Here is a 13939-nt window from a genome sequence, read left to right as displayed (position 1 = left end):
CAACCGATAGAAGTGAAGGAATAAAAGATTAAAAAGGCAATAAAATTGGAAAAAAAGCTAGGTTGAATCAATTAAAAAGACAGAAATGGACTCAAATTGAACATAAAAACCAGAGGATGCTACAGTGCTAGCCTGTTATTTGTGACACTACAGTCAAACAATAGTACAGTTGAATAGTGTTAATTTTATAATGGAAATGCATCTTAAATGATCGGTTCATCAAATGAAAGGCTGGTTTGCATGACAGACAGGAGTAAACTGCATCAGGAAGCTTTGCAGTGCACGAACTCAGGCTAAATGGTGCAAACATCAGCAGGAACTGACCCATGATCGGCCTTTTCAGTCAGATATTTGCATTTTTTGCAGCTTTTTCGTGCAGCAGCTTCAGTGCTTCACACAACCAATAGAAGAAAAGGAATATTAGATTAAAAAGGCAATAAAATGTAAAAAAAAAATAGACTAAATCAGTTAAAAAGACAGAAATAGATTCAAATTTAACATGAAAACAGTAAAATAAACGAGGAATTTATTTAACTAGAACAGCTTCGACTGCATGCAAACTCAGAGTAAAAAACAACAACAACAAATAGTTTCTGGATGTTTTATCAGCACGAAGTAAACAGAACATTTGAGGTTTATTTTGTTTTTGCCAATATGGTAGTACTTCGTAGCTAACTGTGGTTTTAGAACTTTTTTCTGTCCTGATAAAGGTTCTACAGCAGTTCTTGTGGTCAGAAGACGCCCTGAAACAGTCCTGGAGTGGAACTATTTAGCCTAGCTTAGCACAAAGAACGTAAGCAAAAGAAAACTGCCATCAAACGAGATGAAAAAAAAAGCACCAACCAGGAGCTTCAAACTTTCTGATTTCAATCTTCTTTTTGTCCTGCTGGATGTTAGCAGCTAAAGTCAGCAAAACAGCAAAACTCTGCACAGAATAAACCACCACTGAATTCAAACCTCCAAAAATCTGCTCCTGTTCCCCAATTTAGCTGCAAACTAGTTCCTTATTCTACCTGCTCACGAAACAACAAGCACATCAGACCCGCTAGAAGAGGATGAAACAAGAAGTGAGGAACAGTTTTAGGCTCAACAAACAGTTTATAAAACACGAGATGTAGTTTTTACTCACATTACTGAGAATATGAACAATACGAATATAAAACAGAAGAACAGAAGCTCTTATTGGCTGATTTCAGCCCCACAGAGGGTAAACATTTCATATTTTTGTGTTCCTTTAATGCAGGTAAAAACAGCCTGCATGCTGCTATCTTTACTAAACTTATTATTTATCCTCATCATGGGTTAACAGTCACCTGACTTTAAGCTCCATGAATGTATTTTGACTTTTCATTTTTCACTCCTAATGCTCAGAAAAACATCCAAATGTCTTTTTTTTTCCATTTAAAGACATATAAATCCTCAAACCTACACACTGCACCTCATGCACGAGTATTTTGTTGACTAAACCTGCAGATTTAAGCTAATTAGATCTGGATTTATGTCATATTTGTGATGTTTATTCCTCTGACAGGCGACCTACACAAACAACACAGTTATCAGCTAAAGGAAAACACTGACCTGTTGGGAAATTCAGTTTTTTTTTTTGGTGAGAAGCTGCATAAAAATGGGAACAAAAGCTGGAAACAGGACAAACTTTCTAGTTTGGCAACATCAAAAATAAAGAAAAAAGTCATGAAGCAGCTTCGTTCAAAGCTGTATTTAGAATTTAAAGTGCAAAATCAGTTTTTTTTTCACTCCTAACACTCAGACAAACTCACAAACTTCTTTTTTTTTCAAACATGAAAATCTTCAAAATGACACACCAGAAGTGATGCATGAGTGTTTTTGTTGAATAAAGCTGCAGATTTAAGCTGATTAGATCTTAAATAATGAGCTTAAATTTGCATGTTTAGGCAACAAAAACCTTTATGAATTGCCAAAGCTGTGATCTGCATTTATTTAAATGGAAAAAAAGGAAATTTGTGAGTTTTTCTGAGTGTTAGGAGTAAAAAAAAAGACAGATTTTACAACAAAACTTCAAACTACAGCTTTGAATGAAGCTGCTTCATGACATTTTTTCTTTATTTTTTAAAGTGCCAAACTACAAAGTTTGTCCTGTTTCCAGCTTTGTGCCCATTTTTATTCACCTTATCGCCAAAAATTCACAGAATTTCCCAACATGTCAGAGGCTTCCTTTAGCTGATAACTGTGTTGTTTGTTTAGGTCGCCTGTCAGAGGAATAAACATCAAAAATAATCCATAAATAAACATGTAATTAGTGTAAATATGGGGTTTAGTCAACAAAAACACTCATGAATCTCTTACAGTGTGTAAATTAGAAGATTTGCATGTGTGTAAATAAAAAAAAAATCAGAAATCTGGATGTTTGTCTGAGCTTTAAAGTGAAAAAAGACAAATTTTGCAACTAAAATTCAAAACACAGCATTGAATCGACCGTGCACTGCTAGTAACTGTGTTAGGTCGCCTGTCAGAGGAATTAACATCCAAAATAAGACAGAAATCCAGATCTAATTCGTTTAAATTTGCAGGTTTAGTCAACAAAAATGCTCATGCATCACTTACAGTGTGTAAATTTGAGGATTTGCACGTATTTACACAGAAAAAATAAGAAATTTGGATGTTTTACTGAGTGTTAGGTGTGGAAAAAGACAGATTTTTGCAACAAAATTCAAAATACAGCAAATTTACACACCATAAGCAATTCACAAGTGTTTTTTCTTGACTAAACCTGCAAATTTAAGCTAACAAACACTTGATTTCTGGCTTCTTTTTGATGCTTATTCCTCTGACAGGTGACCTAAACTAGAAAGTTTGTCCTGTTTCCAGCTTTGTGCCTCTTCTCACCAAAAAAAAACCCAGGATTTCCCAACAGGTCAGTGTTTTCCTTTAGCTAATGACTGTTGTTTGTTTAGGTCGCCTGTCAGAGGAATAAACATCAAAAATAATCCATCAATCCAGATCGAATTAGCTTAAATTAGCAGGTTTAGTCAACAAAAACAGTCAATTTGAAGCTTTGCACGTGTTTCAATGGAAAAAAGAAGAAGTTTGTGTGTTTCTGTGAGTATTAGGAGACTTTGCTGCTAAAATTCAAAGTGCCTCGTTGAATCGACCCTTCGCTGCTGTAAAATCTTCACATCTCCGTCCAGCAGCAGAACGAAGCTGTTTGGTGACATTTTAAAACCCTCAGATCCTCCTCCATCACTCACGTCGTTTCTGATGAACCCAAATGACGCCTCGATGAAATTACAGTAAAATCCCGCAGAGAAACGCTCAGAAAAACCAGCCAGATCTCTGAATCTCTGACAGAATGACGATAAAAACGCTCCAATCTGCACCGATTATCGTCCACAGACGTCACATTCACGCCACAAATCACCACTTTTCTGCCTCAATATAATTAAAAAGGAATAAAAACAGAAAAACTACTGTAAGAAGCAGCCGGTTAACGTCACAGACAACAACATTTTCCATAAATTCACCACAAACACACTAATATAGAGACAGAAAAGTTCATAAAACGGGTTTATATGAAGCTGTTATGTCGATATTGCTGGTAAATGAAACCGTTTTAATTCAGTTTTGTGCATATTCCTGAAAAACATGTTTGTTTAACTAATAAAATGCAACTTTAGGAGTTTGTTAAATGTAGGATTTTACAGTTAAATTGTTATTTATCTTTAAAATCTCAAATATAATCAGAATTTAGACCCCAAGATTAGTATACTTTGATTTTAAGGCATATTTTAATAGAAACTGGTGTAAAAACAGCAACATAAACTCCACAGAAGTAGATTCCAACATTTAGGAGTTCATTTTAATGATAATAATTATAATAATCTGTGATTTTATGCGTTATTTGACCTGCATGCTTTGTTAAATGTGTGAGAAAACTGTGTGTTCGTCCAAATTAAGATGCTCAAATATAATAAAAAGCAAAAAATGAATAGAAAGCCTCACATGATTCTGCTTTCTAGGGAATCTGATGGTAGAAATATGAAATAAAAAGTCATAAAAGGCTCCAGCTGAAGGTTTACTGATGGATTTTTTGAATAATTGCAGCTTTAAAGTGTTTAAATCTACATTAAAACACCACATTTAAGAATTTACTGTAACATAAAGATGTATAATTGCTTTTGTAGTTGAATTTTAAACACTTTTTTGTATATTTTATATAAATTATGCTATTTATATGTATTTTTTAAGTTTAGAGGTTTAATCTTAACTAATAAAACAGCATTTGAACCTTAAAAACTTCATAAAACTTCATAAAAATCACAAAATCAACACATATGTTGCTTTTAAGCAGCAGAAATAAAGAAAACTACAAACATTAGATCGTTTTAAACACTTCTGACTGTCAGAGGAGCTGCAGATTCTGCTGACAAATGATCATTTTATTGTGTTTTTATAAATATCTGTGCAACATAACAGTTATTTCTGCACTTTATGAACGTTTTCCACAATATCTGAAGCTGTTTATGAGTCAAATTAAATCTGTTTATGAGAATATGTTGACGTGATGCTTGAACAAAGGAAACAAGACGTGGTTTTTATGGAATGAATCGTCTAATTATTCAGGTTTTCGTGCAGCTCTTGTGCAAATCGCCGGTAAAATAGTTAAACCAAAGCAAACAGTGACGGAGAAACGAGGTCGAAGCTGTTTGTTTAAAGCAGGACGATCATTTTAAAGCAGAATATTCCTAAAAATGAGTAAAGCTGAAATGAACTAAAGCTGAATCAGACGCAGCAGATCCTCATAAAACACAACAATTCAAAAGTTGTGCAGCAGATTCTTTAAAAAATGCACTAAATGCTCATAAACTCTTTATTTAGTCATTAAATTTGACATTTAGAAGTTTTACTGAGCAGGAAAAACTAATAAATTAATATAGTACGGTGTTTTAACTGCAGGTTTTACTGTTTTTTGTTGCTTTTAAATGAGGTTTTTGCTTTTAATTTACCATTTTTATTCATTTATGGCACATATTTAAATCTTTAAAATAAGATAAAGTCACATTTGCAACATAAAAGAGGCTGAAAATATCATTAAATATGAGATTAGGACAGAAAAAAGGGAATAATTCACTTACAGCTCCAAAAATGAGGCCTTTTCTGCTGAATGAAGCTGCTGTAAGACGTTTAATAAAGATGTAAATGTGCTCATTTATGCTCCTGAACCTACAAAGTGAATTGTTTCTGATATATTAGTATGAAGATTTATCATTTTAGACACAGTGAGAGTTAAAAGTTGAATAATAGAGCAAATAAATTGAGAATTTTACTGAAAAAATACAAAATAAAAGTGTGTTTACTGTAAAATGAGGCCTCCAGAATGCAAAAACTACAAGAAAAAAACTATTTTATGCTGTAATAGTTTGGAATTCAACCGAAAAAAGATCATATAAATATATATTCCTGTATTTGTTCTGTTATTTAGGTATAAAGATTTAGATATTTGGGCACTGTGTGTACTGTAAAGTTGAATAATAGAGCAGATAAAATGAGGATTTTTACTAAAAAAATACAAAATAAAAGTGTGTTTACTGTAAAACGAGGCCTTCAGAATATAAAAACTGCACAAAAACATCAATTTTATGCTCTAAATTTGCTGTAATTTAACCTAAACAGACCAAATAAATATGTAGTCCTGTACTGTTTCTGTTATTTCAGGATAAATAATTTGACATTTAGACACAGTGAGAGGTTTGAAGTTGAATAACAGACCAAATAAATAGAGGATTTTATTGAAAAATACTAAATAAACGTGTGTTTACCATAAAATGAGACCTTCAGAATGCAAAAACGCATATTTTATGCTCGAATAGTTTTGAATTTAACCTAAAAAGATCATTTAAATATATATTCCTGTATTGTTTCTGTTCTATCAGTAGAAATTTAGAGACAGTGGGAGGTTTATCGTTGAATAATTGTGCTAAATAATACAAACAAATGCATGTTTGCTGTAAAACGAGGCCTCCAGAATGCAAAAACTGCACAAAAACAAGCTATAAAAGTTTTGAATTTAACCTAAAAAGACAATGTAAACATATATAATCCTGTATTGTTTTTGATATATTAGTAGAAATCTAAACAGTAGGTACTATAAAGTTGAATAATAGAGCAGATAAATGAAGAATTTTTGCTGAAAAACATAAAATAAATGTGTTTACTGTAAAGTGAGGCCTCCAGAATGCAAAAACTGCACATAAATCACCTTTAATCTGCTAAAATCTGACCATCAGACCAACTAAACCCTAAAATTACACGAAACTGAAGCACTTTCTTGCAGAATCCAGATTTTAGAGCAGCTCTGGTTGTGTTTGTGGTCCTGGTCCCTGCAGACAAAAGGCTGGCCGGTGGTTCCTCACTGGAGGGGGCAGCAGACCTCCACACAAACCAACAACAAACACACTGATGGAGGCTGGAAACAATTAAATGAACTGATTTTCTTCACCTAAATGTGATTTTTTTTCTAAAAGATTTTTGTGTGCTTAATTGTGCAAAAGCTCCCCTATTTGGCTCTAAAGTGAATTTGATTCTAACTCTGTTGTATTTTTGCATCTGGAGCAGATTTCCAGGATAAAAGCTGCAGAAAGGCGCAGCTGAGCGGCTGTTTGGAGGGAAATCCCACGACCTTGTCATTCCTATCGATTAGTTATTGATCAATAATCATAAGAGGACTGATTGTAAACGGATTCACCTGCAGCTGACACTCCTAAACAAAAGCACGCAGAGAAAACGCACAGAATGACTGTGGTGTGGGGCTCGTGTCGGCGCACAGATCCGCCCAGAAGCACCGCAGGTTCGCTTCCTACCTGCCAGTCTGAGCGCGGACATCCTCTGGAACTCGGGCTCCTGCAGCCACTTCCACATCCTCCTGAAGGTCTCCCGGCCGGACTTTAGTTTACTCCAGGGTTTGGGGTTCCTCAGCAGGTCCGACAGGGTCCCCTGGGAGCGGCACAGCACCCGCTGGGCGAAGATGGCCTGCGGGATGCTGTACCTCTTCAGCTCCGCCGTGATCCGCTGCGCCACCTCCTTGGTGTTGATCTCCTCCAGCTGCCCCGAGCCGCTGCCCCCCTGCGTCCCCGAGGAGGAGGGCGGCCGCTCCCGGGTGGACGCCAGGACGGGCCCGTGGGTGGGAGACTGGAGGTGGGGGTGCGGGTGGTGTCCCGCCGAGGACGCGTGCCCCGGGTGGTGCATCCCGTTCAGGTGCGGCATCATCCCGGCCGCGGGGCCGGCGAGGCCTCGGTGCTGGTGGTGGTGGTCCCCCCGGGCCAGCATGGAGGCGGTGTGGTCGAAGTTGAGCATCTTATCGTGGCCGCCGTGCGTCGTGGAGCCGTAGTTGTGGAGCCCCTGCTGGGTGTTGTGGATGGAGCCCAGGCCGTTGCCCAGCACCGGGGACAGGCTCTGACCCATCCCGGACATGTGGTCCTTGTACGGGCTGTAGATGTTGTTCATGCCCGGGAGCCCCCGCTCGTCCCGCATCAGGGTGAAGCTGCCGCTGACGTTCCCGGAGAGCCGCTGGTGGTGGTGGTGGTGGTGGTGATGGTGGAACTTGTCGGACACGGTGGAGATGGGCGGCAGCGGCTGCAGCGGCGTCAGCGTGGTGTAGGTGCCGCTCATCCCCATCCCGGGAGAGGACGTGTCGCAGGGGACGCTCATGGCGTGGTGCAGCGGCAGCGACAGCTCCGGCCGGTACTCCCCGCTGCCGTCCAGGATGGTGGCCATCCCGGACACCATGGCCGAGCGGGAGGCCAGGTCCTGGTGTATCCGCAGGGTGGACGCCGCCGCCGCTGCAGCCGCCGCCGCCGCCCCGTGTCCCCCCGACGAGCCACCGCGGCCGTGATGCGGGCTGTGGCCGCTCATCAGCTCCGCGTCAGGGGCCACGGAGCTCACCGCCACCCCGCCGTGGAGGCTGCCGATGCCGTCCATTGTCATGTCCGTATTCATGGCGTAAGCGTCCAGGTCCTTGGCCAGGCATCGATAGGCGTTAGTGTAGGCAGTCTTCATTCATCTGGCTCAGTCCATCCGGTCGAGCGGAATTTTCTCTCCTCCTTGTCCGTCCCTCCGCCGCTGCTCCCCGGGATGGGTCAGAACCGCGTCCCCCCGCCCCCCCGGTGGCTTCACTCCGTCGGCTGCTCCCCGGTGCTCGTCAGGCCTGTCCGGCTCCTCGGTGTGTTCGCGTCTCCTCCCCGGCGTGTGTACATGAACTCGGTGTGTTAGTGTCGGTGGTCCGGGCCTGGTCCTCCCCCATGTCCTCCTCTCCTCCTCCGGCGTTACTCTGCCGCTCACACCGGAGCTGTCCACGGTCCCCTCAGCGACCGCTCCACCCAACCTGCTGCCCGCACCGCTCTGAATGACTGACGGCGGAGCGGGCCAATCAGAGCGCCCGCATGGAGGTAAGGGGCGTGGTTTGACTGCAGAATGGCCAATCAGAGGCTTTAATGGACAATGAGGCTGCCCTGGGTGGGATTTAAAGGAAACTATCACACAGGATTTCTGTTATTATGGTTTGAATATAACTATAATTTAACCATAATGAGTTTCCTTTCTTTTCTCTTTTCTTTTCTGTTTGTATTTCTTGTATATCATAGTTTTACCTTTATGTATTTTGTTGTATTTTTTGTATTTTTATTTTGTATTCTACCTATTTTAACACAGAGGCAATCAGGCAAGCTATAGTGGACAGAGCATTCAGTTAAAAATAAACAGCAAAAATGACAAGAAATTAAATGAGTAAATTGCTAGATTAGCAAGTTTGAAAATTAAAGAACAAGAGTGAGGGTTAAGGTTAAAAACAAAAAATAAAATATATAAAAAATAAACAAAAATAATATAAATAAAAATAATTAATTTAAATAATTAATTCATGAAATAAATTAGATAATTTAATGCATCCTTAACTGTAGTATTTCTGTAAATCTGAGTTTCAAAGTTTAGTTAGAAACAGTAGAAAAAATGTCGGAACAGATCAGTTGAAAAAAATAAAAATAAAGTAGAAATACAAGATCCAAAAAAATTTGTATATTTATTATATCTATAAAAATATCTGTAAATATTATACAGATATTTTTAAATGCACAAAATATTCATAACACACTGTTTTTAAAAATCGTGTTACATGGTCATCTTTGGGAAATTAGTTGCACACCGTTGTTTTTAAGACAGCACAAACAAAAAGTCCTTAAAGTGCTGAAGTTATTTTTTTAAATGATCATTTCAGAAATGAAATGAAGATCATGTGACGTAACTGAAAGCTCCAGAAAACCTTCTAAACTGTCCATTTAGTGAGATGGTTTCCTCAGTTATCTCTATTATGTTTTATATGAAGATTTATGCTGCTAAATCCAAGCTGATCTGTATTTTCATCCACTTTAAATTTGTTTTTAACATAATATTTTGCATTATTTATGTCGCATAGTGCTTTAAATTTAAGCTATAAATAATTGAAGAGATAGAATCACCTAGAACCTGATGCAATATTGAAATTTTTTTTAAAAGTGACTCCAAAATTCACCATAATCAGTTGAATTTGCTGTAAAATCACTATTATTTATTATTGATCGCTGTTAAAACGCCCAATCAAACATTTTCTAGTCGTCTTTACTGTGAAATAAATGTGAGATAAATTCAGTTTCTGCAGAAAAATTTGGAGGCTGAAGTCATCGAGCAGTGATTGAGGTTCTGTTGTTCCCATTTCCGTTCAGTCTGACTACTACAAGTAAAACAGGAAAACAAACGAGCCGTAATCAGAGTTGTTTCTGAAAAACTGAGGATTTTTCTGCCACGCTCCTGCAGCAAAAGAAGCAATTTGCCCAAAGGGATCATTAAAATTTGATCTCTCGTCTCGTCACCTGCTGCCTCTGACTGGAGAGACGAAGCAAAGAGGCAGGAAGCAGAAGAAAACTGCTGTAAAACACGACAGAAACACTTTGTCTTTTTCTCCTAAACACTGCATAAAAGCATCACTGGTTCATCTGGAAAACCTTGATAATCGTACAGTAGGGTTAAAAATCATTGATTCAAACTGCTCAAATCTCATTTAACAGTCACAATAACGTGATGGTTTTATGTAGCAGAGCATCAAAATATATGACATGTAATACCATTATATGAGGAAATTCTGCAATAATAAGAAAAATAATCAGTATATTTAGGTAGTAAATTTGTAAAAGAAGATTCCAAAATGCACAAATGAGACATTAAACTAAAATAGAATAAAACCAAGTGAAAAAAAACTTAAAATACATACAAAGATGAAATAAATGTGACAATGCAAAAGGACACAAAATCAAGCAGTTTGATACAGTAAATGGATAAAGGTACAACATACAAGAACAACAAAAAACACAATAAAGCGCAAACTGTAACCACAGTAAAGATAATAAAGAAAAGGTTTTATGATTAAATAGGGTTTCTAGGTTTGTTGATAAAGAAAATACTGGCAGTCTGAGACGCTTTTGGAGAGATTTCTACAGTTTAAGTGCACAAATAGCAACGTTCTGATTATTTTTTGTCACAAGAAGAGACTCAAACAGCCATCACGAAAGATGAAGAAAATCTTAAAATGAATTTTAAAACTAACTGGTTACCAGTTAAGGCCAATAGTAACTGGAATAATGTGGTCACTTCTGTTGAAAAACACTGAGCAGCAGCAATGTTAGGGATTTTTCTGGAGGTTTTCATCAATGATTCTAGTGTAATGCCTCACAGTAATCAAATTTAGAGGTAAAAAAAAAGCACAAAATGAAGAAATAATGTGGTTTTAGAGATTAAATCAGAGTGGAATGAAAATACAAATTGAAGGTGAGACAAGTATCAACATTTACTCAGCAAATCAGCAAAATAAAAAGAGCCCGGATATAAAATATTGGTTTTCTATTGCTGGAAGGAGTGAATATGGGAATACGACTAACTGTAGACAACACAGCAGTGATAGTAAATGTTTTATGTACTGAGAATTTGTCCAAATTAAACAGAAATACTAAAGGACCCAGAATCGAGCCCTGTGGAACTCCTCGAAAAACACCAAATCACCAATTTATATTGAAAAAAAATTTTTTCCCACAAAACAACAAACTAAACAAATAAATGTAACATGACATGCTACTAAACTACATAAACTACAACTGTGATATGAAATAACATTCCATAATATGATAAAATATGTAAAATACTCTCATTTTTTTCCCTGTTAATGCACTTTAATTTCCTCTACTTCTGGAAATTGTTATGCAAAACTTTATATTGCAGTGGAAAAAAAATAACCTGACTTTTGAATTTAAATACAAAAAGTGAAGATAAAGTCACCCAACATGGTAATATGAAATTGAAAGTTCATTTTTGAATTAATAATAATCTCATACATTCAAATATTTGTGTGAGTTACAGTTAAAACTCATGAATGACCCTTTTAGATAATGTTGAAACTACTTTTACACATAAAAGACTTTACCAGAGAATATAAAACACATTTATATGCATTAACATGAGCTAGAATGATATATTAATGTAAATTATTCATTCTTATGATGCTACCCAACATAAAATTAAGACACAACACTGCAAAAAAATCTTGATTTTTTCATGACATAGCAATAAAAGAGCACTAAAACATGAATTTACATGATATATTGTTACATGAGACCAACAAAAATAGCAGAAAAATGTACATTAGCTGAATATTTTTGCTTGTGCATGTGTAGTTTGTATTTTTGTGCTGTTTGTGTGGATGTTTGCAGTGTGTGAATGATGTGTCGGGATGTTATCGACAGCCTCTGCACTGAGAGCATTATGGCCTGTAGCCTGTTCGCTTTACAATTCATTACACTTCCAAGGACAAATGACTGCTAAATAACTCTGCCTGCCTCCCTCCCTCAGCTTCATAAACCGACGAGAACAGAGACAGAAACCATCAGACAATTATGTTGGATTCAATTACTGACAAATCTTCCTCTTTGTTGTCATATATAGAACATCTACAACATCTGGAGACACTCAAGAAGCCATAACTGAGATCTGGTAGACAACCTGAGCAATACAACAATACTTTCTTTAACAAACACAACGCAATCTACTACATAAAGTCCATACATTGTTTGTATTAATGTAGTTGTGATTATATTTGGTGGTATTTTAGCTTGGTGGAAACAAATTTTGATACTTTCTCGGGCAAAAAATTATTAGTAAACACAAAACTCATCATTTTGGAGGTGTTTTGAGAAATCACATCCATGCTTTTTGTCATTTTTCATGCAGTTTCTCACACAACTCTTTAAACCAATGATATTTTTGGACTTGAAGTTGTGTTTTTTGAAATATTCATCCAATATTCTTTATGTTTTACATCAGATTTTGGTCTCCACCATCTTTATGAGCAGTAATTTGGCACTTAAGCAGCTAAATTCTCCACTTTATTCACAGTGAAGTGGATTTTTAGACTCCAAGTTTGTGCAAAAACTCCCAAGTTTGGGTTCACTTCCACCCAAAACAGTCATGTTGAGCAGATAAATGATGCTCTATCTGGACTATAGTTCACATTTGTCCATTTACACCAGTTTTATGTGCTCTTGCAGTCATTTAGCACTCTGATTAGCTTTAATTTAGCCTACAAAGCAGAAGTTTCAATTCATGCTTGTGTTCTAGTTCTCTTCTGTTCATGGCGCTTTTTTTTTCTTGAAACTAACAAAACTTTCAGAGCTAAAATGTTACATTTGTGTGCAGGATGACCAAACAATGAAGCTGAAACTCATTACAGAGCTTCATAAAACATAAAAGGTTCATTATTCCACAAACCGTCACATATTTATTCAGTTAGAGCCACTTTACATGTTTGTAGCACAGAATTCTGCACGTATTTTTGACCCATTTTGCAGGAATAATCAATAGCCTGTTCTATAGTTGTAATCTTGTGCAAAAACATGTTTGAATCTCAGCTTTCTGAGCTTTATAGACTGAATTTGGCAGGCAGAATATTGTTCTTTTGTCGATATTTAGGGATATTTAGAAATTCTTTGCAAAGTTTTCTATCCATGCTTCAGTTAGTTGTTGAGCTGCATTTGAAATAAAGTACTGTAATGAAATTATCTTTTTGCTGTGGGTTTGACAATCTTTGTCGCTTTAAACTGGTCTTTATTTTAAGCAAAAGTGATAATATTTTTCCTTTTTTTCTTTTTTTGCAGCTCAACGACAGTTTTCTTCAAGCAAAATTGACGAACTAAAGAGAAGGAAAAGAAACGGTGAATCTGATGATAAAATCATGTTTTATGTTTTATATTTGGGCCAAAACAACCACTTAGACTGGAAATAATAATAAGCTTTATATCCGTTTTCCTTGAGATTAAGTTGCAGCGACGTTCATTTGAGAGGAATCTTATTTAAACCCACATTCACATTTATCATTATTTTAATCCTTACTGTAAACTTTAGTCTCCATGTTCATTTAAACTGTATTTTTTGCACATTTTTGCACATTCAGGTGGATGAAAGTCTCTAAATTTAGCAGGTATTAACTGGAGAACCGACTGTCTTTTAACGTCCCTGCGAGGGTTTTAAAGGTTCCTTCTACCAAAGGTGATGAAGAATAGGAGGAAGAGGAAGAGGAGGAAGAGGAGCAGGGCGGCTGGTTGGGCAGATGTTGCTTTGTTTAAACACTGTTGTTGTAATTAAGGACAGAAGAACAGAAGCCCATGACCCATTTACTGCCTTTGATCAGTTGTCAGGGAGACGAGTAGGGAGGGGTCTGTCTGTAAACTGTCTGTCTGTCTGTAAACTGTCTGTCTGTAAACTGTCTGTCTGTCTGTAAACTGTCTGTCTGTAAACTGTCTGTCTGTAAACTGTCTGTCTGTCTGTAAACTGTCTGTCTGTAGACTGTCTGTCTGTCTGTAAACTGTCTGTCTGTAGACTGTCTGTCTGAGGA

At 37.2% G+C, this 13939-nt stretch overlaps 1 protein-coding gene across 1 annotated transcript in view; it reads right to left on the bottom strand.

Moving 5' to 3' along the window:
* Positions 1-8369, bottom strand: part of onecut2 (one cut homeobox 2) — a 54983-nt gene extending 46614 nt beyond the window's left edge. The window contains exon 1 of the mRNA XM_022217802.2: positions 6837-8369. Within this exon, the coding sequence (XP_022073494.1) occupies positions 6837-8031 (1195 nt within the window). The 5' untranslated portion in view covers positions 8032-8369. The remainder of the gene's footprint in view (positions 1-6836) is intronic.
* Between the last annotated feature and the right edge of the window lie 5570 nt (positions 8370-13939).

This window comes from Acanthochromis polyacanthus, chromosome 18 (genome assembly GCF_021347895.1).
Source record: "Acanthochromis polyacanthus isolate Apoly-LR-REF ecotype Palm Island chromosome 18, KAUST_Apoly_ChrSc, whole genome shotgun sequence".
Lineage (NCBI taxonomy): Eukaryota > Metazoa > Chordata > Actinopteri > Pomacentridae > Acanthochromis > Acanthochromis polyacanthus.
Note: the sequence above shows the minus strand (reverse complement) of the source record. Positions and strands in the feature narration are given on the sequence as shown.